The sequence below is a fragment of the Protopterus annectens genome, chromosome 6.part0 (genome assembly GCF_019279795.1).
Source record: "Protopterus annectens isolate FY-2018-M chromosome 6.part0, PAN1.0, whole genome shotgun sequence".
NCBI lineage: Eukaryota > Metazoa > Chordata > Ceratodontiformes > Protopteridae > Protopterus > Protopterus annectens.
In genome coordinates this window covers 429,600,054-429,627,553 of record NC_056737.1, presented here as the reverse complement: position 1 = coordinate 429,627,553, position 27,500 = coordinate 429,600,054, and the positions used below count along the sequence as shown (strand labels likewise).

Genomic DNA, 27,500 nt, shown 5'->3' with positions numbered 1-27,500 from the left:
AGATTCAAACTTAGTTATACTTGCTGGCAAGGTTTTAAAAACAATATTGCTAAATGTTTACTGTTAGCCAGCAGTGCTGTAATTTTGACCTCCATTCCTGTTCTCATCTTTCTTTGTGAATATAGAACCAAGCAGAAACAACCAGGCTAGCAAAAAAAAAAAAAGGTTCATTTTAACGTTGGCTATTGGAATGAAATCATCTTTCAAAGCTCCAGTAAAAATATTACCACTACCTGGGAGATTATCAGTGTTTTGAGTCACTAGTCCTTCCTTTCTGCACTACATTCTGTTATATCTATCCCTTAACTTATTCCCCATTTTGTTTCCAGTCTCATTTGCTTATGCTTTTTCTGTTTCGGTTCCTGTTGTTTATTCTAATCCCCTTTCTTGTTTCTCAGTCTCCTACTTTTAATCTCATCATAGCCTTTGTTCCTATAACGGGAAACTCCAGCAGAGTATTAAGAGGATTTTTGCCTAGCAGATTCAGACAGCAGAGAGGAAGCTTTTGCCCTACCATGTGCTGTGGCAGCTCTGCAGAGGCCTGTAGCAGGCTCACAGAAGGGTATGCTGCTAAGAGCACTAAATCTGCTGTCGTGGTGTAAACATGACATTCTCAGGCGTGTTCAGCAACAGCTGGGTGAGATGGCAAAACTTACGTGAGACAGTGATGATCATGCCAGCTACATCACCATTAATGAAGGTTAGTGTCTGTCAGAGTAATCTGTTGAAATACAGAGATGGTAAGATTACCTTGTCTTTCAGAAAAATAGAAGGAATGAGTCTGTGTCTTTTGTTCAGATTCCTGTACCGTACTGTTCATTATGTATTGTTTACATGATACTTGTTTTACTGACCTGTGTCTTTAAATAGGTCTCTGTAATGGTGATGATTGGCCAGCTTATTTGTTGTTGTGTGTATATGTGGTGGTGGGGGTGGGGCATACCTCTCAACCTCTTAGGGCAAGAACTCTGGACAAAGCCTAACATAATGGAGAGACAAAGGCCCAAAAATAGAGACAGATTTTAAATATTACTCTTATAAACTTAGAAAGTTGATAGAATAACATGATTTGTATTGACATGCATTTCCAGAATGATATGAAGTCTGAAACTCAAATGTATGTCTTTATTTATTTAGTGACTTTAGTCCTCAGATCATCCAAGTGATTTGCCAGAAAACCACAACCTTTATGGGAAGCAGATCCAAAATATGAAGGAAAAACCTGGACATTCTGCAAGAATCTGGACAGTTGAGAAGTATGGCCAGGACAGTAGGGTGAGAATGAGGACATGGGAAGACATAATTTTGGGTGGCTGAGGGTATGCTTTTCTTTTTTTAACTCTCACAGCCCAAAGTCCCTTTCTGACTTTATGGTATAAGTAGCAGCCTTGCCCATGTTTTGTTTTTTGGGTGCGTGTATGCTCACGTCCATGACTGTTGTACAGTCTGCCCACCAGTAACCTGGCACTCTCTACTCAGGAATGTATTATGCAATCTGCATTACTGTTGAGACAGACAATCAGATGTATGTTCACCCCCCCTCCCAAGTTTGTAAATAGTATTGGTTTGACCGTCCATATTTTATTTGGATAACTGCAGTCACCTTTTTTATCTAAGGTATGTATGATACTCAGCAGTATCATGAAGATGCATACATTCCCATGCATGTCTTCCTTTTTCATCCTGTGTAATGGCCAACTATGTCCTTGACTTCTAGCTACCAATAAATCTTGTGCAAGTTACTTGATACTCTACATCCCCTCCCCCAGAAAAGGATATAAAATAGGCTACTGGACTCAGTAGTGCTTAACCTAGTGTCTTAAGTCTGTACCATATCTCTCAACTGTCTAGATTTTCACAGAATATCCAGATTTTTGCCTTATATTTTTGGTCTGTCCCTCATAAAATCTGTGTTTTTCTGGCAAATTACTGGGATGATCTGAAGACTGAAGTCATTAAATAATGACATGCATGTAAGTTTCAGACTTCACACCCTTCAGAAAAATGCATGCTAATACAAATCCTGCAATTGTATCAACTTTATAACAGCAATATTTAAAAATCGTGTCTATATCAGAAGATCGAACGCTAAAAATAGTAAACGCTCTTCTATCGAACTTAAAAACGCGAAACCTTAAAATGTCAAAGGAACAGATCAGAAATTTTTTCCAAGGGAAAATATTTGCTGATCCAAAAAAAAAATGTAAGGGCAAAATAAAGTAGAGGGCTTCACCCCCACATCCCCCCAAATTAAATATACCAACTCAGAGATTGCACCACAGTGGAGAAAACAGCAAAGTCCGGAGAACTGCCCATCGATATTTTTCCCTGGGAAAAACATTGATGTTCCGTGCCTTCAACATTTTCAGGTTTTGCATTTTAAAGTTCGATATAAGAGCGTTCGCTAATTTAAACATTCACTCTTTTGACAGGAACCCTTAAAAATCTGTCCCTGTTTTTGGTGCTTTGTCCCCTGATGATGTCATGCTTTCTCCAGATGTCTTGCACTAAGAGGTTGAGAGGTATAGTCTGTAACTTGACTTATGCCCTAGTATTGCAGATAAACCACTTGCTTTGGCTCTGATACATCAGTTACCCTTAATAAATGTATGTATACATACCTGCTGTCATTTCCTGTGTGGTTGCTAGAAATAAAGTGGGAAGGCAGAAGTAATTTTCCTTCCTCTTGACTAAATAGCTGAGTTAAGTGATTAAAGAGAGGAATCATGCAGCAGATACTACTAATGTCTCTGTATTCCAATACAGTGACCTCAGATTACCAACATGGCATAGTTCTCATTTTAGTTTTGATTTTAGACTTTCTTGGCTTGCTTATTAGTAGCTGCATTTTATTTCCACTTTTTCACTTTGCCTTTAGTTCTGCCTTTATACTTGTTCCTCTTTTTTCAGTCTGTGTGCAGTTTAGGATACCCTGCTCAGTTATGAATAGTACTTAATTTTCTTTATGGCTGAAAGCACTGGAGCTTCTTGGTTGGCTGATACTGGGGAGGGAGGAAAATTTGTAAACATCTTTATTGTGCTGTATATTGTGTGCTTTGCCATATACGTATAGTTTCCATCCTCTGTTAGAATACCTGCCTCAAATACTGCAGTCTGAACCTTTGTACTGCAATAGCTATGTTCATTTTCAGAAGAGATTTGTGAAACACTGGACATGCTTACCTGGCATATAAACATAACAATCTAAATCAGGATAATTCAGAATAATGTATATTTTTCACAAAACAAAAATAGTTGAATCCTAGCAAGAGATTAAGATTATCAAACTTATTTCACTGGAATAGAAGTTTATGATGAAAACTAAAACTAGGGAGAGCTCCTTTATACTGCCGCACACATTCATGGTTCTGTCTTGAATTTTATTTAGTGACTGTGTGAACGTTATACAGCCTTACTCTTACTTTCACTCAAAGACATGAATGTCTGGCTGTTTCACCGACTCTCAATACTGCATTTGCTCTTGAGGCCTGCAATTATCATTTTCACTTGGACAGTTAACCAACAATTAATTAAATAAATCTTGGCAGAAAGCTCTGGCAAATGTACATTTGCTAATTGCCCAAAGCAAGTTGTTCAGTTAGCGTGAGTGAGAGACATGAAAAAGCCATACAGAGAAGCAGCTCGCTAGCAGTGTATTACCATGTCTCTAAATTGAACAGTGTACTATCAGACCTAAGTGCACTAGTGTTCTCCCTAAAAGCTCACATATTGCAATAGCAAAAGCACCTTCCTATACAGAGGTATAGCTAGTGTGGGGTGAAGGGGCAGTTGCCCTCGGCACAAGTTGTTGGGGAGGGGGCTGATCAGTAAATACCAACTGGGCTACAGTGCATTATAAGCATTCAGAATCTCAGAAACGAATGCTGACTGTGCATTTGTAGTCAGAGCGCTGGGTTTCAGAGATGCAGTACTGGTATTCAGAACTGAATGTTGTTACTAAATTCTTGGCCAGGAAAGAAGCATCATGTATATAATTTAGTTTAGAATGTAGCACTTGTTACACTTGTAAATTTTACCAACTAGAACTTTTCGTCTTTGTTTTGCTCATCAGTTCAGAGCAGAATATTTTTTTTGTTTGGTCCTCAACTTCGAGTTGAGGGGGATGCCAGAACAAGGAGCCACACAAAGGACTAGAAAAGCTAGTCAGTTCTCTGCCTCTACATATATACATAACCCACGCACACATTTGGATATCCATGCTCGCATGCATGCTCCCAGACATTCTCATACATAAGCACAGACACACAAGCATCCACAAACATGCCCACATACATACACATGGGAACACTCATCCACACAATCAAAAGTTCCAACATGCAGACACACATACAGTGTTGACATCCCTCTACCTACCTCCCATAGTGAGACCAGTCAGATGCACACACGCGCACACACACACACACACACACACACACACACGCACGCACGCACACACACACACACACACACACACACACACACACACACACACACACACACACACACTTGGTCGCATTCATGCACCTACAGACATACATGCACAGATGCGCACACACACAAACACACAGCTCCCAGCCATTCCAATGTCCCATTACTTGGCTATTTCTCCTCAATTACCATAAACACTGTTCAAACATATCAGTGTACTTACTATTTTTTTCTTTACTTCTACAATGGTTAGAGAGATTTAAAACTTTATTTCAAATTTTATAGCACAAACACTGACAGCCATTTGCTAAACAAAACAATACAGTCTCACAATGAAAACAAACATAACATGAGCAGTAAGTTTCACTGCCCTTAAAACGTCATATTCACTGAAATTGCATTAAAACACACGGTCAAAGAAAATGCATCTGGCCAGTGGTGGATTGTTTACCTTTGGGCTGTTTTCAAACCATAGCCTCCTTGCACACATTTTATTTGGACCATGCATATGTGCATATGTTCTTTGATGCACCATCCTTATTGTATGAAATTATATTCCTTGTATAATATAGCATCACTTGTTAGAGTGTGTTTTAAGTGTTTTAAATTTGTAGGTTTGAACATTTTTCCAGTAAGCAATGAAACACAATGCATGAACGAATACTGACAAAACTACCAATTACAGAACATTTCAATCACAAATGGCCAAATTCACAAATATCAGTAAATATACATAATCTCTGCAGAAGTAAAAATCATCTTAATAAATCTGCATTAAAGAGATTTATTACAAATGAAGAGATTGGTGTTTGCAAACTTTACCTTTCAGTGTTTCATGTACAAATTCAGTACCAGCTGCTCTTGAAGAATAAATTGCCTATGTTACTTAAAAAATGGAACACTGGTAATATTGCAGATGGGAATGGTTGTTAAACCAGCAACTGGTTCATAGTTACTAGACATCTCATCCAAAGGAGGATGCACTCCCTTAAAGGGGGCAATGCAATATCAGCATTTCATCTACATGCTGTGACAGTAGAACCCACAACATTCTGCACCAAAGGCAAGTATGCTACCTATTGTGCTACTAACACTGCTTTTAAAATTTATAGCACAAAAAGTGATGATGGCCATTGCATAAACAAAACAGTCTTTGAAAACTTAGAGAAACTCAACAGTCCTTGAAAATGCACAGAAACTCAACACTCTTTAAAATGCACTGCAGCTCAACATTCTATGAAAATGTACTGAAATTTAACAGTCCTTGAAATGCACTGACTGATAACAGTTTGGCAGTTGGTGTAGAGGATTCAGGCTGTAGGTTCCTGTATTCAATATACAGGGTTTGAGCCTGATTAAATTAACCAACATGCCATTTGTGAATGGGATATTACTCACACACACACACACACACACACACACACACACACACACACACACACACACACACACACACACTACCTGTGTCACGTTCATTAATAACAGTAATGCTTGATGCTCATGTAAGACTGGAATGGAAACAATTCATGCTTGTGTATTAAAATGTTCTCTCTCTCTGCACATAAGTTTAAATGTGTGTGCATTGTACAAAATATGCATGCAGAGATACTATTAATGATGCAATATACGTGTGTCCTTTTCACAAAGGAAATACTGCCAGCCCAGCTATCTAGAATTTTGTAAATAATTCTATGTCATTTGTGAATATTGATATGATTCATACAGAAGTGTGTGTAAAGGTATAATGTACTGAGCTAAAATGTAACCACAGCATGCCCTACTGGCTTAGAATACAAATGTATATAAACTATTGCAATTGTGTAAATGTATATGTTTTAATATTAGAAACTAGAACATAGAGGGTTAACTTGCAAAACTAAATTGTTTTATGATTGTGCTATAAAAATTATCTCTCAGTTTCAGTTCAATAGCAGACACGATGTCTAGGGCTAGACATTTTTGTATTGTCTTGGAAGAGAAGTAATTACTAGGTTTGAGATGCAGAAATGTTTTATTGTTTTATGACTTCCAGGGTCTTCAAACATCTAAGAGATATGTATTTTTCACACATAGATTTTAAAGACAAAGGGGGTTTAGCTTGGGAACTAAAGTCAGGTGACAAAAAGTGATGTCATCCAAGCTAACCCAGCAGCAATATTTGATATTAATTTAAGAACTCTCTCAGAGAGAACTTGTGCATTTTGTATCTTGCCTTTGAAACATCCACTCAACACCAACTTCTCCACTTGCCTTGCTGTAAGTAAGTTTTTAGGGTATAGTAACTCTTTTAGATTCAGATAGGAATATAGTAAAGTATAGCTTAGATGTTTTCTTTATTTATATGAGACTGTCCTGCAATGTTGTTTTATATATCTCCTGTGATTTTGAACTCTGAAGTTACTGTGTTGATTTACTGTGTATTGTCTTTTTCTTTTATTATTTATTATTAACTACATTTAATCCTATCTTTGTGGCTGATATTTGTGAGATATATTTAAGCTCTTAGAGTACTTGCATATCTATATGGTGACACTGTACAGGCCACTCCTAAATAGAATTGCTCTTGGTCAGACTACCATTTGGATTATTAGTAACATTACACAGTAGGATTTGACATCTTTTGTTAAGAGGCTTAGAGTAGCTGATAAAGAGTTAGGTGGTGGCAGCTGGAACTACCTTATAGTCTGGGCAGAAGGGGGCATAGCTAGTAAACCTGCGCCTGCCTTCCCCAGGTGTGTGTTTGTGTGTGTGTGTGTGTGTGTGTGTGTGTGTGTGTGTGTGTGTGTGTTTGTATACAAATCAAATCTCAAAGTGTGTGGGTGTCAGCTAATTGGGCAGGGACGTGAAGCATTGGTTGGACAGACAGAGTGCTGGAGGTTTTGGCTTGGCCACTCAGCTGAGATCTCAACCCTATAGCTGTGCCATTGGGGAGTCTTACTGGGGATCTGGAGAAAGAGGGAGAAAGCAGCCCCAGACTGACTGTGATCTCTGTGTTCTCTTAAGGGAAATTGCACTTTACTGTTTATACTTGTCATTCTCACAGTGTGTACAATCCCCACTGTTGCCAGTGGTGAGGATTGAGGCTCATTGATTATGGGCCAATGCAGGAGGTTCACAGTCATTAAAAGAAGAAATGTGATGCATGCAGAGTGCATTTGCAAAAAAGAAGAAATGAAAGTTTAATGGCAGTTTCCCAGCCTGTGGGCAGCCCAAGTTAGTGGGCCCTAGGCAACTGCCTAAGTCGCATAGTGCTGGATCTGTCTCTGATATTACCAGCGACTTGGTCAGATCTCTGAAACTTCAGTATATACTTTCTATAGCAGATTTTGAAAGTTCTCCCTTTTTTAATTTTCCCAGATATTTAGGGTTTCCAGTGCCTTCACAGGAGTGAAACCCTTCCTGAGTCAGGGTATGATTTTAAGTTCATAAAGTTAGTATTACTTCAGTCTTTAATGTTTGCAAATATATATGAAATTACATGTTACTTAAACGTTTCCCTGGAAATCTGGTTTTGGATGTATAACTTACAGCCCATGTCTGATATAGTTACTTAGTTATTATGAGGTAATGAGGTAAATTAATTTATCCACTGAAAAGTTTTTAACCACATTCCAGTCCACAGTAAACAGCAGCAATGAAGCAGAAGAAAAGGTACCAGGCTGGGTGTCAAGACAGTGGAGTGGGAGGATTAACAGATGGGGATACAGTGGAAGAGGTAGAAAATGTATTGTTGGGGTTTTGAAAGGATGATGTGCAGGATCAAGATGGTATCCCATCAAGAATCTTAAAAAGAGCTACTTGTGTTTTTTAGAATTATTGACAGAACTTTCCTGCAAGTCCCTTTGGAAGTGTGGTCCATGGAGGCTGGCAGTAGATGGTTATGGCGTTGATTTGCAAAGGTAGATAAAGCAGTACGGAAGAACTTCAGACCAGATTTATTTTATTTTATTTATTTATTTTATTTTACATTTGTTGACCGGGCTAGTCCATCTGGATACATGTCCATTTTCAGTAGAGGCCCGGGGAGAAAAGTTCCAGTAAAAAAAAACATACAAATATATCAAATTCAAAATTAGAAAGATGGCATTAACATAGAATATTACATCATAAAGTTAACAAATTTACAAAAAAGCAGTAAAAAATGACTTAAAAAGTCAAACATGGAAAATAGTACTCAAGACTAACAGCACTAGTAATTAAGAAAAAGGTTAGTTTATAGAGAGTTGTATGAAGAGGTTTATAGTTAAGTATATTATGGTTTTGAGTGTAACAGATAGTTAAAGGATAACAGTTAGTCAGGGTTGGTACAAGAACATAACCAGTGGTTAGTGAAGAAAAGTTTTAGGTTAGTTTTAAATAGTGGGAGAGAGGTTTGGGTTGTAAGGTCATGTGGTAATAGATTCCATAGTTTACCAACTGAGTTAGAGAATAGGGAGTCGCCTGCTAAGTTTTTTGATAAGGTAGTGTGAATCAACATTTTGTTTGAGGAACGTTGATTCTTCAGGTTATTATATGGCATTATGAGGGTGGAAAGAATTGGGGTGTTGTTGAGTTGGTATAGGGCTTTGTGGGCTATTGTAAGTTGATTAAATTGTAGTTGGTAAGGAAGTTCAAGCCAGCCTAGTTGTTTTAGATTCTGACAGTGATGAGTCCTGTAAGGACTTGATCACAGTGATGAGCATATCAATGCAGATGGTGCTGAGGTGAAGATTTCAGGAAAGAATGGCTGCTTAACAAGTCCAACATAGATACATATCAAGTAGGCCCTAATAGATTAACTTGATTCAGTTCTGTGACTGGGCCATCAGAAAGTTGGACAGAGTTGATGCTGCAGCAAAGCCGTTGTCTTATTTCCAAATCCCAGGCCTCTTAAAAGTATGTAGAGGATATGGCTGGGCAGGAAACTATGTAGCTAAGAAGAGAAGTAGTTGGAGATCAAGAAACAAATGTAATTCTGTGGGGGGAATAGGGGGAAATGGTCTTGAATTTAGTCTTATTTACTGCTTTCTTATCAGTCATGGTAAGTTCACCAAGGGAGGTAGTGAATGAGGGAATAAGTGCTCCTCTGTTGTGTAGTGGGATAAAACCTTGACTGCAACCTGATGATCCTAAATCAATTAGTAATTGAGGCCCTGGAGGAGTCAGCTGGATAAGGTGAGAGTGAGTGGCCAATGCTGGCTCATCTGTCTTAGGGAACTGGAAGACAGCTCAATCCACTGCGTGAGTGACATCCAGCAATGGCAAGAGTTACAGTATGAACAATACAGGCAGTGACATTCATAATTTTACCCATATGGAAGCATGCATGTTCACTGCAGTGGCATTCTAGGACTTCAGCTCATACTAGGTAATGTATGGGATTGTTATGGCCAGGAAAATTTCATCCATCTTCTGTGGCTACTTCTGTATTGCAGCTCCAACATTTGGCACTTAGCCCTGCACCTGTTTTTAATTTCTTCAAGTCTTTTGGGTTTCTAATACCATGACAAAAATGGACCCCATTCCTAAGATAAAGTATGATTAAAATTCATGAAATTAGTATTGTTTCAGTCTTTGATGTTAGCCAGAAGTGCTCTTCGCAGCACCTGCAATGTGCCCAGTAATAACTCCTGCAATTCATATGGAGTTACAAGTATCGGTAACATATCTAAGTAGGACTGTAATTTTTTTATAAGACACATTGCTCCTACTAGTACTGGAACTGTCTGGGTATTGCCTTCATTTCTGCCTGCAAATCCTGGTATTTTATGACTTTGTGTCTTTCTGTATGTAAGACACTGTAGTCACTGGATTTAGCAATTTCAATGCTCAGTGCTACTTTTGTCTTCTTTTTATAGACTACTATATCTGGTTTTCTTGCATCTATTTTTTGAACTGTTGGTAATGAACGATCCTATGTGATATAAACTTCATCATTTTCTCTGATGCTTTGTGGCTCATGTTTCCAGTGTTTTTCAGCTACTTTGGTATTATAATATTTTCACAATCCCCAATGCAACGGTCTTGCTACATTATTATGCCTTTCAGTATACATTCCTTCTGTCAATAGTATATCACAACCAGCAACAAGCTGAGCAACTGTTTCTAATTCTGTTTTAAAAAAAATCTACATTTGTCTGTTTCTTCCACATATTCAATGGACTTTGTAAACCAAAGTGTACTTAGTCCACTATCTTGGGTTGCCAATTTTAGCCTTTTGTCTTCTGGTTTAAATTCACCTCTCCTTAGTCATTCTTGCGTTCAGTCCTGATCAACATGAGGTTGTTCCAAGAGTTTTCTATACTTGCAATGTATTTATGCATTTTACACATTTCTTGCCTTCTCATCTGATCCTTTCCTTTATATTCTTTCTTTTGTTTTTGGCACATTCAGTTGCTGCTTGATTTTTATCTACTTCTAGTTTGATTTTCATTCCCACTTGACACTGATATGCTTCTGCTAAACTAAGCAGAGAAGTCATCTTAGACGTATTCTCCTTACGTTTTAAAACTTTCACTACATTTTGATCTTGTGAGGTCAGCAGATATGTATGCAGTCCCATGATTGCAGATCTATAAATATAATCAATTTCAAGGAGGCCCATCCCTCATTTAGAACAGGAATATATAATCTTGATATGCACTGACTTTTATAAATCATTTGATGAGCATTAAGCATCCTTCTTGTTTTCCTGTCCAACCTACACAACACCTTTTGGGGCCAGTCAATCACTCCAAAATGGTAAGTTAGGACAAGTAGAGCAAATTGGTTTATAGCTTGGACTTTGTTCCTAGATGTCAACTCTGTTTTCAGTATTAAAGTCTTCTGAAATATTCCTTACTGAGTTTTGTTCTGAATTGTTGATGTTTTATTGTTGATCCTTCATCAATTCCCAAATATTTATATACTCTCTCTTGCTCAAGTTCATTTATATCACATTCCTGTCCCAAACCAATGTTTTCTTGGTGCTGCAGCTTTCCTGCTTTAAAGGTTGCTTTTGTAAATTTATGAAGACCAAATGGCATTCTTATATCATCTGAAAAAGTTTTGATCACTTGCAGTTGTGCTTTAAGTTCCTTATCTGATGAGCTATACAGTTTTAAATTGTCTGCAAACAAGATGAGAAGTCTTTACACTTTGTTGTTTTCTGGGAGCCAAATTGTAGGCATGACCTAATCTGTTAAGTAGACAACTTAATGGTTTGAGGGCAAGACAAAATAGCAGTGGTGACAGAGAGTCACCCTGGAATATCCCCCTTTGAATTTTTATCCCTGGATAATTTGTCCTTTATCATGGCTTAACTGCAAAGTGGTTTTCAACTGTTTCATGGTCACTGTAATGTAATTGATCAGTATAGGGTGCATCTTATACATTTTTAGCACTCTTTTATCCATGAATTTGGGATACTGTCAAATGCTTTTTTTATAGTCTATCCATGCCATACTTTCCCCTTTTTACAGTTCTCCATTATGACTTTTTAACAACAAATGATCCTTTGTTCCATATGACTTTCTTTTATTACCCATATATTCTATTGTCATGATTGAGCTTTCTTCTAAATGACTATAAACCTTGTCTGCATCAATTCCCGTATATAGTTTATATGTCATTGGAAGGCAGGTTATTGGTCTATAGTTTTTAGGATAGCTTGCTGGTTCACTCTTAAGTAGGAGCATTGTTTTTCCTGTTGTTAACCAGGTTGGTGTCTAGTCAGTGTGCACATATAAATAGCTTTTACTCATAGCTACATCTTCATGTAAAGATGTTAATACTTTTTACCAGAAGTTAGGTACTGCATCTGGGCCTGGGGTTTTCCACTTAGGAGCTTTTCTTAACTTTGTTTCAATGTCTCTGGCAGTTACTTCATCACATTTCATATCCTGTAAGTTTGAACTTCTTATTCTTTCTTTTACTTCTTCTACCCATTTATTATCTTTATGTTCCACAGGATCTTCATAGATATTTCTCCAAAATATATCTATTTCTTCTTTTTGGTGGTGTTTCAATTCCTTTTGTCTTGGTTCCCAATTCGCTATAAAACTTTATTGGGTCATCAATAAATTGCTTATTTTGTACTTTTCCTTTATATTTGTCTGCATATCTTCTAAGTTTTTCTGCCTGTGCTGACATTTTTAGTTTATTATTTGCGATAATGCATGATAGACCCTGATCTGTTCTGATACTGCACATTGCTTTTATCACATCTATCTGTCTGAGTATTTTTGTTGATCTGTTCCCTCTTCTATACTCTTCTAACAGTGACACTTCTTGTCTTAATTGTTTTATAGTTTTCCCAATTCAGTACTTCCATGATGGTATTCAATTTCTCCACTTCCTTTCCCCTACAACTCTGTGTTTATGTGGCAAGACTTTATCTGTTATTAATTTAGCTGCACAGTGACATATCCTATTTACTTCTGTTACATCACAGTCCTAATTTCTGTGTTCATTTGTTTTATCAAACTTCCAACTTTTTGTGTTTTATTGATTTTCAGTAGTTTATTTCTTTCATTGATTTTAATATATCTGTCTTTGTCTACTGCATAAGAATGAAAACCCACTTACCCGAATCACTAAATGTTGAGACGACTTTGACGAAACCTCAATAGAACAAACACTCGGATCACCGATTAGAAACTCAGGGAAAGTAACCACCTGTCCAGCACCACAAAAAAATCAAACCAAAGGAAATTAAACCCACCCATCTGGGTGGGCCTCACCCCCTCCACCCCCACTATGTGGGGGGCTGCATTCCCCACACCCCCTCTAACTAAATATACCAACTCCAAGATTGTACTACAGTGGGGAAATGGGCAAAGTTTACCGTAGTAGCCAAGTTGGTCCTTTTCCACAGTAACTTTCCAGTGATCTGAGTTTTTGTTCTGTTGAGGTTTCACTGAAGTCATCTCAACATTTAGTGATTCAGATAAGTGTGTTTTCATTCGTTTAATTAGACCCACCTGTCCATCTCTATTAAATCAAGCAATTCTTCTCTTATATCATTTTCTTCTAAATTGAGGGCACATTCTTTGTTCTCCATTTCCTGCGATCATACATAAAAAGATCCAGAGCATCTTCCTGTGCCATGCTCGCTTCAGTTCCATTCTATGTCATCCAGTGCTCTTTCATATGGAATCTCACTGGCCTATCACTCTACAACATTGACTGTGTCAGAGTTGCCACAGTTTCCTGTTCCTTCTCCTGCTGTGCAACTCCAACTGAATGTTTGTACTGGTTTCCTATGGAAGGCTCCAAAGTATCTTCATATGGGAAATGATCAAATGTTTCCTTCTCCACTGGCTTCTCCTTAATTTGAGGATCCATTGCGCTATCCTGCTGTGATGTTATCTGAGTTAGAGTTTCTACACTAACCGTTCACTTCGCAGGTAATCCATAACCTCAGTTTCTATTTCTTTAAATTCTGCTTTACTAATCCTCATTTCTAACTTTCCTCTTTGTTTTCTTATTTGTTTGCATTGTAAAATTTTCAATGTCTGGATGCCTTTCATTTATTTTTCTTCAAATATCTTTGGTGCTGCTCTTTTTATATTGATTAATTTTGCTTTCTCCTTTGCATAAACATTGCACCATATTAAATCTCTTTTTCTTTCCCATGTCCATATTTCTTATTTAGATGTCTCCTGCTCATCCTGTTTCTCCTTACTTTGGGGACTAGTTCCATCATGCTGTGATGTAACCTGTGTTAGACTTTCTGCACTTTGCAAGCATTCCATAACTTCATCTTCTATTTTTTTTTAACTTCTACTTTACTAATCTGCTGTTCTACATTCCCTCTTTGTGACCTTATTTTGTTTATTCTAAATGTTTCCATATTTGGACGCCTTTGCCTGTAGTTCTCTTCGAATATCTTTGGGGCTGCCTTTTTTGTGTTGATTAATTTAGCTTTTTCCTTTGCATAAATATCGCACCATATCAGATCTCTCTTTCTTTCACATGCCCATATTTTTATACCTTTCAAAGTCTCTAGATTTTGTTCTTTATATTTTCGCACTTCCTTAGTCGCTTCTTTTTCCAAACAGCCCAAGGTTTCTTGGTCTATATAATGTTTTTCATAAATCTGCTGTATTAATGAACACACATTTTTATTTGAAGCACCTGACAGTTTTTCTTGTGGAAGTATTTCTCTTTCCACTAATTTCTCCCTTAATTTTTTTGTGTATCTTCTGTCTGGAAATTCTGGGCTTCTTGTATAATAATAACCATACACAATTTATTTCTTATCCTCAATAGCCCACTCTATCATCTTTATAGCTCTTTTTTGGCATATCAGTTTTTGTGATTTTTGTGGACTGCTACTTCCTTCTTCAATGGGGGGGGGGTGCATCTTCACCCTGGGCTTGGCCTAGCTCCATTGTAGGAATGTTTCCGTGTCTTGAAGATTCTACATTGTCATTCTTTCCAGTCCTGGCACTAGTGTGCCTACCAGGATTGGGTATGTTTTTTTTTTTATCCTGGGTCTTGTGCACCCAGCTATCTTTTTTTATTTTTTAACCTACTTCTATGCATGATATATGCTGTATAAAATACAGCCTATATATCATGTCATCTTGGTGAGATTTTGTGAATAACAGGGTCCACCTTATGAAAGTAGTCACCAAGACCTGAGGATGAATTTGATTCCAGCAATACTGTTTTCCTTTGCTTGCTGACTTATCATCTCTCCATTCAGACCCCTGTTATTATAGGAAGGCCAATGTCCAGTGAAGATAATGGATCTATCCATAGAGTGATATGATGTGGGCTGCAATGGTCAGCATAATGAGCGAGTGAAAGAGTGATGGAGTAGAAACCGGAGACTGATGGTAAAAGGCATGGGGCACTCACTTAGGATGGATGTGTGCATGACCATAAAGAGGGATGTAGTAAGACAAAACATGATCAAAAAGCTGGCAACTTTACTTCAGCTCTTACAGGTATATGCTTTTGCACTTGCTGAGTGACAGTCTAGGGCAGAATGCACAAGATGAGTAATTAGGCTGAAAAAATCAAGAGAAAAATCAGGGGTTATAATTATGAAGAACTAATGTGAAATGGTTGTGCAGTGAAGGCAAGTCAAATATTGGGTCTATATTAGCAAATCGAAAAACCCTTTACACTTATACCTAAAAGTAAACACCTATAACATGAATCGCAAAAATCCCAAATGCACTAAACAGCGAAAAATAAAATAACAAACTGTCAAAGTCGGCAAACCCACCACCTGCTACATACTACCTACCCAAACAAAATAAATAAACCACATACATACACTAACCAAACCCTACTTCTAACCTAAAGTAAAGCACCAAAACCCTACTTCTAACCCTACACTAAACCCCACATACACAACTAACTATGCACTATCCTTAACTCCTTCCTAACCCTAAGGCCTGTAACTACCGCACACGTCCCGTACAGACATACACCCAAAAAAATAAATAATACACATACATACATCCAACAAAACCCTACTTCCAACACTACACTAAACCCCACATACACAACTATCTATGCACTATCCTTAACCTCTCCCTAACCCTAAGGTCCGTAACTACCGCACACTTCCCCTACAGACATCCACCCCAAACAAATAAATAATATACGTACATACAGTTAAATAAAACCCTACTTCTGACACTACACTAAATCTTACATACATTACCTATCTATTAACTTACCTTAACCCACATCCTAACCCTAAAGTCCTATCTATCGCACACTTACCTTACGGAGCTATACCGCAGACGGGCCAACCATTACACTTCGACATTTAAATTTTTGCTGTTTTGGACATTCTGCGTTTCCGTATTTCGCACAATATGTGTTGCTCTTTTCGTATTCGTGATTATGGTCTTTCGATCTGGTAATAGGAACCCCAAATATTACAGAGTTTATCTAGATACATGGAATCCAGAGATAAGATGGTAGTAGCTGGAATATTTGCAATTCTAGAGGATTTCTGGTGAAGGGGGAGTCACAGTGTTGGAAAGGTGCAAAGAAAAGTGACAAGGATTGTAAGGAGAATTGAAGGTGTGACATATGAAGAGAGGCTTGGAGGACATAACCTTGTTTTACTTTAACAATATATGGTAGAGGACAAATATGCTGTGGATATGTATGACACCATGGGAGAATGTCTGAGAATACACTGCAAAAGAAGGGATAGGCAGAGAGGAGTGCTCATGACCAGCAGATCAAAAGGACAGTTTAGAATAAAAATGAAAAGGTACTTTTTTATACAGACAGGAGTGAATGATAAGGGGAAGCACTTACTGGAATGAGTAACAGAAGCAAAAACAATTAAGGCTTTACATCTGCAAGTGTACATGGAGTATGTCTTTTTCTGCTGGCTAATTTATTTTATGTTAACAAGTTAAACAATAATTGACTTAATTTCAAATTACCATGCCTATAAAAATAACTTTAAGATGAATATCAGACCAACAATACCAACAAAGTAAACAAAACCTAGCCAAAATAAAATAATTGCGAAGTAAAGCACAATAATTAACATTGTACAACAATAAGAGTATAGTCATCATTGTTGTAAAATAATGGCAGCCAATGACAACTGTATCTGAAGCTCATGCATATGACAGAAAGGGAATGTTAACACTGTAAAATGCATAATAAAGGAAGTAGCCAGGAGATGCTGTTCAGGTGATAGACAATAGATCCTGCAAATAAGAGGACATTACGTATTCTTACCATAAAATATTGAGGAGTTTCACAAGTTTGTACTGGAGCTGCAATTGGTCCCAGGTACAAGAAGTGGTCATAAAGAATGCTCCAGCTCCTCTTAATAGTTAGTTGCTCATACTAGTATAATGGAAAGCACCACAAGTCATTGACCTTAAAAGGTTATGTTCCATGTGAAGATTTAAGCTTTTTGCCAGTGGTGGACATGTAGGAACTTGGACTTAATGAGAAGGGCACAAATCAGTAGGTCTTCCCCTCCCCCCACTCATTAACTGTTAGTTACTGTTCTTTACTGAGAGTTATACAGAACCATTTCCTTTACGTAAGGAGTATGAGCCTATATGTCATGTTCAATAAGGTAAGAAGGGACTGTTAGCTCTTTTATGAGGAGGGTGCCACTAAAAAGTGACTGTACTGCAGCTCTGGAAAGAACCCCCTTTTTCCAGAAGTAGTTTGGGTTTCAGGACATGAACATCTAGAATATTTAATGCAGAGATTTAGCAGCTTAGTTATTTTGACCACATCTGTGACCTTCTATATATAAATACAGTTCCATTATCCTAAGGTTTTACTGGGACCATTGCATTAACAGTTCCCTGACTGATGTTCTAAATACATTCTCCCTCACCCAGATGGGTTCTGCTCTATAAAACCAAAACAGTACATTCTGTTCATTCTTTACTCTACTAGATATTCACTAATACATGGCAAAGATGATATGCATCACCACTTATCAGAAATTTGGTGACAAATCGGTCACATACAAGTCCTTCAAGCAAATGGAAAAGCTCATGGTACACACTCCTACCGACTAAAATACGTGTTGCATCACAGAAGGACTGTAATACAACCCTGGAGTATTCTGAATAGATTCTTTCTACTGCAAGATAAATATTTTATAACTGTAACTAAGATGTGCCATATTTGTTCCAAAAGGAAAAAAAAAGATGTCTAAGATTAATAAATTTGCCTGGACCACATTTGTATCAATAAATTCCCACTGTACCCAGCATTTTCTGTAGCACATTTACAAGGGTCTCATTCCTTAAACTCTGTCCAGAAAGTACAGTGAGGCCTAAAGCACAAAGACAGAGATTTAAGATTTTTTGAGATGTGGACTATAGGAATCACAAGTGAGTTAGCTGAATTGTATATGTGACTAAATAAGTTAGGAGTACTTTGGCCTAAGAAAAGAAGGCGGCTGCTTATTTTATCCTAGAGAGGTTGGAGGAGGAGTATTTTGACCTTATCAAAGTCATCTGTTTTTATCATACATCTAGAGAAGTTGGAAGGAGTTCTTTCCATGGTGTGCTAGTATATTCATAGGTTTATATGTGTACACTAGGCTAATGACCACTAGGGCACATAAAAGCCTAGCAGTGCAACCCAAATGTGACCCACAAATTTGCTTTATATTGGCTTTATAGGGGGTGATTTACTGACTGCCTCTGTCCATCACAGACATAGGTGCCAGACCAGGGGTGAATTTCCAATTACCTATCCATTGTTGCAAGTTGTGCTTAAATAGAGATAGGGAGGAACTCTGCTTTACATGGATGGGAAGCCTGTTCCAGAGAATGGGAATTCTCTGAGAAGCATATCTATCTCTCCAAAATGTCCTTTTCATGTTGCAAGCAAAATGCACGTGTTTTAGTCTAGTAGTTCTGATGCTGTTTGTATTGTGGATGTTACAAAAGATTCATCAAAACAGGGTCCAGGAATGCCTTGCATGTCAAGCAAAAATCACCTTCAGAACTCTGTCTATATGATGCCAGGTAAAGGGACAGGGCTTTGAGGCAATCAGCATAGGACATCGTGTTTGCTCCCTGTCTTTTTGTAAGGAACTTTTGTTGACGTTCCAGTTCCTGCATGTGTCTGCTTAAGTACATACCAAAGGGGCTATTATACTCTATGATAGGCATGATGAAGGCCAAGTAGAGTGGTATGATGACCTCTCTTATAAGTTGAGAAACACAGAAGGATTTTCTTGCTACAAGGGACACGTTGGTAGAAGGTTAGGTTACTATGTAAGTGATGTCCCATTAATGCCTTTAAGCTGGAAAGACTGTTGCACTGTTATATCTCTTGTTTTTCACTTACCTTACCTGGTCACCAAGTTTAAAGGTGGATAATTTCTTCTTTTCTGTTCTTTGTAAAATAAACCTAATATTAACCAGGCATTGTTGCTTCCGCAGACTGTTTTGTTGTTAGTAACAGATGCTGTAGTTGATAAAAGTTGCAGTGTGTTTGTGAAGAGATTTCTACGTCTGTCTGTCTGTATGCCTGAAGTACTTGTTTTAGATACATCTGATGGTCTGTAATGTGCTGTATACTATAGATGTGATGAATAAGGTATCTGACTACTTTTTCTGATGATTTGTGATTTGATCAGTTATAGTCTTGATGAATTATTGTGTGTGTGTGTGTGTGTGTGTGTGTGTGTGTGTGTGTGTATGCGTGCTTGTGTGAGACAGCATTACAAAGAGTAAATGATTTTTGTAGAATGATAACCTGGTACATCATGCTCTTCTGAACACCAAAATGTGAGTAGTGTTTACATAATAATTAGAGAATGTAAGGTCATTCCAAATGTACTCTACTAGGGATTGAACTACTGAGTGAGGCCAATATTAGACTGGGGAAGAGATGGCATGTGGCTGATGCTGGAGTTGGGGCCATGAGTTCAAAATGGGTGTGTTATTATGAGCACCAGACTCCCTTGTTATAGCTCTGTGGAAATCTAAATAAAAGTATCAGGTCAAGTGACCATCTGTCACTATCTTAGAATAACAAACATAAATATCTTGCCTTCACATTAGCCACTACTGATCCCTTTGCAGACTAATTAAGATGTCAATCTAATAACCTGCTGGTGAACCAGGACAATATCAGAAGTCCACATTTACAGATATCTTTGTGAGTGCACTATTTTATTTGACTAAACTTGTGCAGCTATACAGATTAGACCTCAGCAGAGAGAAAGGAAGTCCTGACTGTGATACAGGTGACATGAGTTTGAGTAGGGGGCTTGGTTCCTGGAAGAGCTGGAGAAAGGGAGATGCGAAGTGAGCATCTATTTTTTTCCTATCCAGTGTGGGGGGGTGGGGGCAAAGACCTACAATTAGGAACAGATTTTTAAATATTGCTTTCAGAAACTCATAACTAGATTTGCTTTAGCATGCATTTTCTGAAGGCCATGAAGTCTGAAACTCAAATATAGTGACTTCAATCCTCAATGTTTTGTCAGACACACATAAATTTTATGAGGAACAGACCAAGAATATGATGCAAAAATCTGGACATTCTGTGAAAATCCAGGCAGTTGAGTGCATGCCTTCTGTAAATCAATATTGTTGAAGGCTTTTATGAATCTCAGTTACAAATATACCTCATCTCTGATCTTACATATTACATATGCACAAATTGCACATGCTTGGGCTTAGTTTTTCATTAGCTGTTTACAGAATCTCCTTAATTCTTACTGCATGCAGTAACAATAAACTTAGCATATTATTTTGACCTTTCCTTGTTAACCAGAAGTATCACATCTTCTACAGCTTAGTGTAGTACAGAATGCATCCGGTGCTTATGTCTATGTATCTGGATAAGCCTCTTTCATATACCAGTGTATTACCGTAATAATAACTGCTGTAGTGAACTTGCATTGAAAAATGTCCTGCAAAGTTACTATAGCATACATGTTTGTAGTATTCACTGTAAAAAAAAACAAAAAAAAAACACGTATGTGTTCTTAGGAGTTTTTCTTCACAGGTCCCTTCTAAAAATGTGCACTGCCAGGTAGGGCTAACCATGTGAAAAATGTAAATAAATACATATGACAACAAAATCTAAACTGAAATCATAAAACAACAAATTGTGTGCTTTTAATTCTGTAATACTGAAATATAGAATAAAAAGTAAAAACATTATAGAGTGCTGACTTCATAGTGAGATCCACAAGTTCATAGATTAATACTAGACTAATTATCCTTATGGACCATTTTAAGCCTAGCTAATTACCCCCTGTGAGAATCAAACCCTGCAAGGTAAACATCTTAACCATCATGCCAGCCTCCCAACTCTAGGGCAAACTTATAGGTCTGTAGTCAGTCTAGGGCTGGCGAGTCTGAGGCTGGAGTCATAGGTTCATAGGTTCATAGGTTCATACTAGGCTATCTGCCCTAGGGCATTTATAAGCCTAGCCAGAGTGTGTTTGGCTTTTGCCACCCATTTTAAATTAATGTTGCTATGCCCTTTTTCGAGGTTAGTATACTGTGCCTCTGTCTAACAGTGACACAGAAGTGATATCCGGGGTAAACCTACGATCTCCCATCCACTCATCAAGATTCCTCTTGAAGAGAGTCAATGAGGGACTCTGCCTAACCTGGACTGGGATTTTATTCCAGAGTGAAGGGAGCCTCTGGGTTATGAATCTGTCCCTCCAGCATGTCCTATTTATTTCAGTGCTGAGGTTCAAGTCTCGAGCACGTAGCTCGATGGGATTTGGATTTTCTGAGGTGCAGCATGTCCATTAATTCGGGTTGGACATGGCTTTATATGTCAGGCACAGATCGCCTCTGAGCAGGCAGTATGCCACTGAGTAGAGCTGGAGTTTCTTTAACCGGGCAGCATATGGCATCTGTTTGAGCCCTTTGATCCTCTTGGTGAGGTACTTTTGGGGTCTTTCCAGTTGCTGCAGGTGTCTGGTAAGGTACATCCCAAAAGGGGCATTGTACTCAATTATGGGCCTGATGAGGGATGAGTAAAGAGGCACGATGACCTCCCTGATCTAGATGTGAATCCCTTCATGATTAGGTGGGCTATATAAAATATTTTTCTAACCACTTTGGCCACGTGGTTGTCAAATGAGAGATTGCTATCAACTTGGGTCCCCAGGTTCCTAATTACTTCTTCTGTACTTAATGGATTACCACCTATGTGGTAATTTGTGGGCACTTTGTTTTTGCCAAAGGGGGTGACTATACACTTTTTGGCGTTTAGCTTGAGGCCATGGCTCTGGCACCAGTTGTCTGTTTCTATGAGGCCCTTTTGGAGGATGCTTGTGTCAGCTGGAGAGTCGATTATGGCACCCAGTTTGCAGTCATCTGCGAACTTGGTCAGCCACAGTCCTTCCATGCTGGCCTGTACCTCCAAAGAGTCACTCTTCTTTACTAATCTGTTTCCCATAATAATTGTTTAGAGTAGCAGATCCTAATACAGGCAGAGCAAACACGCTACTTTCCAAAGGAAAGCATAATTTTCTGGATAAATCACTTAACTGTATTTTCTGCTTGACACAGAATCCCCTTCCTTTCCTCCATTTGCATATTTTCTATCCCGTGCTGCTTAACACATCCAATTAGGAGAATGCTGCAAGTTGGAGAAATATTGTTGCTTGTCATTCCAAATTAATACAAGTAACTGAGAGTAATGCAACCAGGAGAAATGCTGTTTCTTGTCTTTCAGCAATCTCAGAGTACAAGTGTTGTTTTTAGGGAAACAATGTCATCGTTTTCTGCCAGTCACGATCAGAACATAATGTAACCATGACATTTCTCTGAAATGGTTTTGTTACCTGCTTTTAAACCCAAATACATTGTTTACTGTTTTGCAGTAGTATCCATTTCTACATTACACTTTGAATTTAAGAGTTATTTCTGCACAAATACATAATGTAAGTAAGGGATTGATCACGAAAATAATGAAGAAATATTTTTTGTTCAACGTCTCCCTTTAGATTTTATCTTGAATTTTAAAAGTTATTTCTAGAAAAGCACACGCTGTGAATAAGGGATGGGCCAGGAAAAAATAATGAAAAAAGATTTTTCTTTGGCATCACACTCTTCCGTGTCTTAATTTTTCTACACATGTGCTGGCCCTTTGTGAAAGGCCCAAGTTATGTGTAGAAAATTAAGAGACAGAAAAGGGATGATGCAAAAGAGACAGAGCACATGATAAAAGTACTTTAATTGAATATTGTTTTTGTGGAATAATATGTTCTGAACTTTAGTTTTCCTGGCTTGACATGGCCATAAATTGCAGCATGCAAGTTGCCCTTTCCCTGAGTGGTTAATGCAGTATGGTTTAAATAAATGAGATATAGACAGTAAAAGTATTCCCAGATTAGCCCTGAGAACAATTACTTGTACTTAACATAACATAGCTGGCAGAAAGAGTAAAATGAATGCAACTGTTATGTAGAAGTCATTTTTTCAAATGCTTATTTTTTTGTACATTTACAGATTGTTGACCTTCTAAAAAGTGCAGATGATTTGAAGCAGATGTATGAGAGAATGGTAACAGATCTGCTGACATGGCTCAGACAGAAGGAGGTGGAACTCAATGGCCGACATTTTCCCAATTCACTAAAGGGGATGCAAAAGCTGATGGCTGACTTCAAAACATACCGCACCATAGAGAAACCTCCAAAATACCAAGAAAAGGGAATGATCGAAGCTCATATCTTCAATATCAAGACCAAATCGAGGGCCAATAACTTAAAGCCGTACAGTCCGCCAGAGGAGAAGACTCTAAGTGACATTGAAAAACAATGGGTTAAGCTTGAGAAAGCAGAACACGAGAGGGAGAAAGCACTGCAGAAGGAAATGATGCGCTTAGAAAAATTAGAACAGCTGGCTCAGAAGTTCTGGAAGAAGGCCTCAATCCGAGAAAGCTACCTTAACGAGATGAAGTCAGTGATGGCCAAACAGAATATGAAACCAGAGAATATTGAACAAGCAGTAGCCACTACAAAAATACTGGAAGCTGTTTCTGCAGACATGCAAACCAAAGAACAAAGGTTCAGAGCATTAACAGAGATGGCAACCACTATAGAGAAAGAGAATTACCACAGCAAACATAACATTTCCCAGAAGTAAGTTGTTTCTAATGTGCTGATGTTGAATGGGGTAGTATGATTTGCAGAGTATAGGCATTAACTCATATAAAAGTATTCTTGTATTTTGAAATCAGTTCCATAAATTTATGAAATTACTAATCATCTTTCAGTAGGTTGATAAGCTGTTAGATGCACATTAAAACTGTTTAATGCATGGGTAACAATGAATTTACGTAAAATAAGTTCTGTTCATTTTGCAAAAGCAATAAGGCACTTAAAATGTATGTTATACTGTTCTCATTATATTCATTTTTATTTGTAACAGTTACGTGAACTGCACATTTGGGACTTTTTTCAACCACAGCTTAGTTACTTGAATAAATAGCAAAAAGATGCCATTATAGAACATTCTCAGTGCTGTGAGGAGAAAAGTTCCAAAAAACAAGGTTTAATTAATAGTGCAAGAGTAAATTAGAATTCATTTTTGTTCTGTAATTTCATGTACCAGACTGCCCTGCTTGATGGGTCAATGGGTGGTAGTTCTTCAACTGGAATTCAACAAATTTTGAGCTATATCTTACATTTGGGGATGTCTGACCACCTTGCCGATGCATATTGTCATAAATGCACCAGATATAAGCATGCACACATCCTCTGAAACAATACATTTGCCCATTTGTAAATGAAGAAGTAACTGAAGAACTCACAGAGTAGCTTTGACACCATATTATTAAACAAGTAATACAATATGCATTGTTTCCCATCTTGCAGAGAAATCTAACAGCTGCATTTGGTGGAGGAACATTCATCCATATTGAGTAGGTGGGAGGATATTCTCATCTTATCAATGACCATCCCCTGGTAGATCCGCTAATATGGTAAGAAAGCATCTTTTATAAGTAACTACGAGGACCATCCTTGAAGGGTTCTAAGTTAGAGTCCCAGGCAGTACCATGAAGGTGGAAGAGATAAAAGGTCACTTCAGGTCAGAGGGTAGATGGCTAAATCAAGGCAATAATGCTTGGTGAAGTTGTATAATAGCAGTACTGGTGGCAGTACAAATGCCTATTATGAAAACATTCTAGAAGCAAGAACTGGGGGCAGTCATTCCTCTGGTGAATCAGACTTTGACCACTTGCCATTGAGTGGTTGGCCAACTAATGGTTTAAAATGTTATACAGCTGACAGTCCATTTAGGAAGTATCAACTTGACAAATGTAAGTCTTTCTGTTTCCAGGATAAAGGAAGATTACAAGTATGTCTCCTTAAACTCCTGGATCGTCTTCAGGCAGTTCTCTGTTTACCCGACACATCTAGAGTGTGAAAGGTGAAGAGCTATTTTTGTCAGTGCAATGAAAACTATAAAATTAATAGACTGCTTCAGGAAAACTGCAAAAAAAAAGGAAGAAGTCCAGGCTAGGTTTGTTCAGAGGAACACCCTTTCCCCGTGAAATACCAGATATACTTCACTACATATGATGGCCTAAAACTCTGAGCTGAGATGCTCAGAGGTGATAGCCAACTGGAATAAAGCCTTCCAAAAACAAGCTTCAATACCACTAGCTGAGACAGAAGCCTCAATGAGTGGACAGGCAACAGTATCTGCCATGAAGTTCATTTCCCATGTGACAATGAATTCCTCAAAGTGGGATGAAGGTGCAATACTCCTTAGGGAATTAAATAACCAGTTAATGCTGGGCCACAGTTATGTCTTCCACAAAGTTATGATGTACAGAGATATAATAGAATGCAGAGGGAGTAACAATGGTTGGTCATTAAATAAAGACTCACCCCAGTAGAAGCAGTCATTGACATGGCCCATCAGGATGCCATTAAGATACATGTTGGCCCCAGCCGTAGGTTAGAGAAAGTCTGGATATGGAAGGAGGAGCAGGTATGCCCAGAGATGGATGGTTGGGGACAGTGGGATGGCCAGAAAGTATGAAGCAAAAAATGGGGTCTGGGAAAGTATCATCAGTGGAGGTCTACTGTGTGGGGTATGTTGATAAAGATCTAACTACAGCTCATAGAACCTGAGACCTGAGTTCAATTAGTAGATTGAGTGCTTGATGATACAGGAAGGAAGGATGGAATGTGCCAACATGGGGGGGTTATCAAACATATGCTTATCTGATAATTTACAGGAGAACATTATCTCTCTATCTATCTCTCTATCTATCTATCTATCTATCTATCTATCTATCTATCTATCTATCTATCTATATTATTCTCTACTCTGCAAATTATGTAGCCGTCTTTGATGTGTCCGTTTTATTTGATATGTATAAGCTATGTTCATTGCATTTATTTATTTATTTTTTATTTATTTATTTATAGTCATAGAAACCTCTTTTGGTAGTTATTTTAGTTTTTAATTTTTTGTAAACATTTCCGTTCTTTGTGAGTCAGGGAAGTGGTTGAAATGAGCCATTTATGGATCAGCTCACAACTCTGGTTAACAAACAAACAATAAATAAAAACCCTTGTTTTATTAACTATTAATGCTGATACTAAATCTTGTTTGGTTATTGTTGTAGCTTTAAGTTGAAATATCAGGTAATATGGCAATGGTGTCCACAACAATTTTAATAATACAGATTATGCTTCTTATAAAAAAGAACTTAGCTTGTTAAGAGCAGCACAGTGGTGGGAATTTCTATCATATTTATGTGAACTTATGGTTAAAATGAATGCCCAAGCAGGGAAATGTAGAAATGTTAACTATGATTATTAGATTCAGTGTTGTGCATATGTTCTCCTTCGTCAGTTCTTTCTCTTACCCTCCTTCATGTACTTTAAGGAAATTATATTTATTTAGGAATTTTTTCACAATTTCAATGAAAAATGAATAATTAGTGAAATAGGATTCACAGGAATTTACTGTAAATTCAAAACTATGAAGTGTGAGATTAATAAAAGTAACAGTCCTTAATGCTGTGTGTCTTGATAGTTTTATGTTTATTTCATTGCACTGCACTGACATTTATTTTATTTAAGTTCTATATTTGTGAATTAAATATTAAGAATTTCATATTGACTTAATAGAGATTAAAGACAAGATGGCTCTGTGGGGGTGGTTCAGCTATGAAAGTTGTAAGATAAACCTGTGTGTAACTGGTTTCTTACAGCTCAGACTGTGCTGAATTGTGGGGTGGGCACTGGTTTGGATTCAGACAGGATAACCATGAGCTGTAAGCCTTAACATCACCAGTGGCTTCCTCTTCACTGTAATCCTTTCCAATTCATAGACTGCCCTACTGGGTTTTCTACCAGCAGGACAATCAGCATGGAGGGAGGTCCCACTGTGCAGGCTGTGCAATAATGAGGCAATCTGGGGAACTACCTCATGCTAATGAATCGTAAGCTCACCCTTGGAAGTGCCTGTGGCTATCAATTTACCATTCTGAGCAATATATAAATTGCCATGTGTATAGGAAAAATTTAATACCATCAAAAGATGGTGGAAACCATTGACTTCAGTGGAAGAATGTGCAGGTAGGTTCAGAGAAATTCATTGAAAGTGTCCGAATTGGAGGGTGTTAGTGTATGTATATCT

At 37.8% G+C, this 27,500-nt stretch overlaps 1 protein-coding gene across 1 annotated transcript in view; it reads left to right on the top strand.

The window, feature by feature from the left end:
* SPTBN5 (spectrin beta, non-erythrocytic 5) overlaps nucleotides 1-27,500 on the top strand; it is a 1,783,454-nt gene that overhangs the window by 223,954 nt on the left and 1,532,000 nt on the right. Inside the window, exon 6 of the mRNA XM_044073536.1 lies at nucleotides 23,349-23,980. Within this exon, the coding sequence (XP_043929471.1) occupies nucleotides 23,349-23,980 (632 nt within the window). The remainder of the gene's footprint in view (nucleotides 1-23,348; nucleotides 23,981-27,500) is intronic.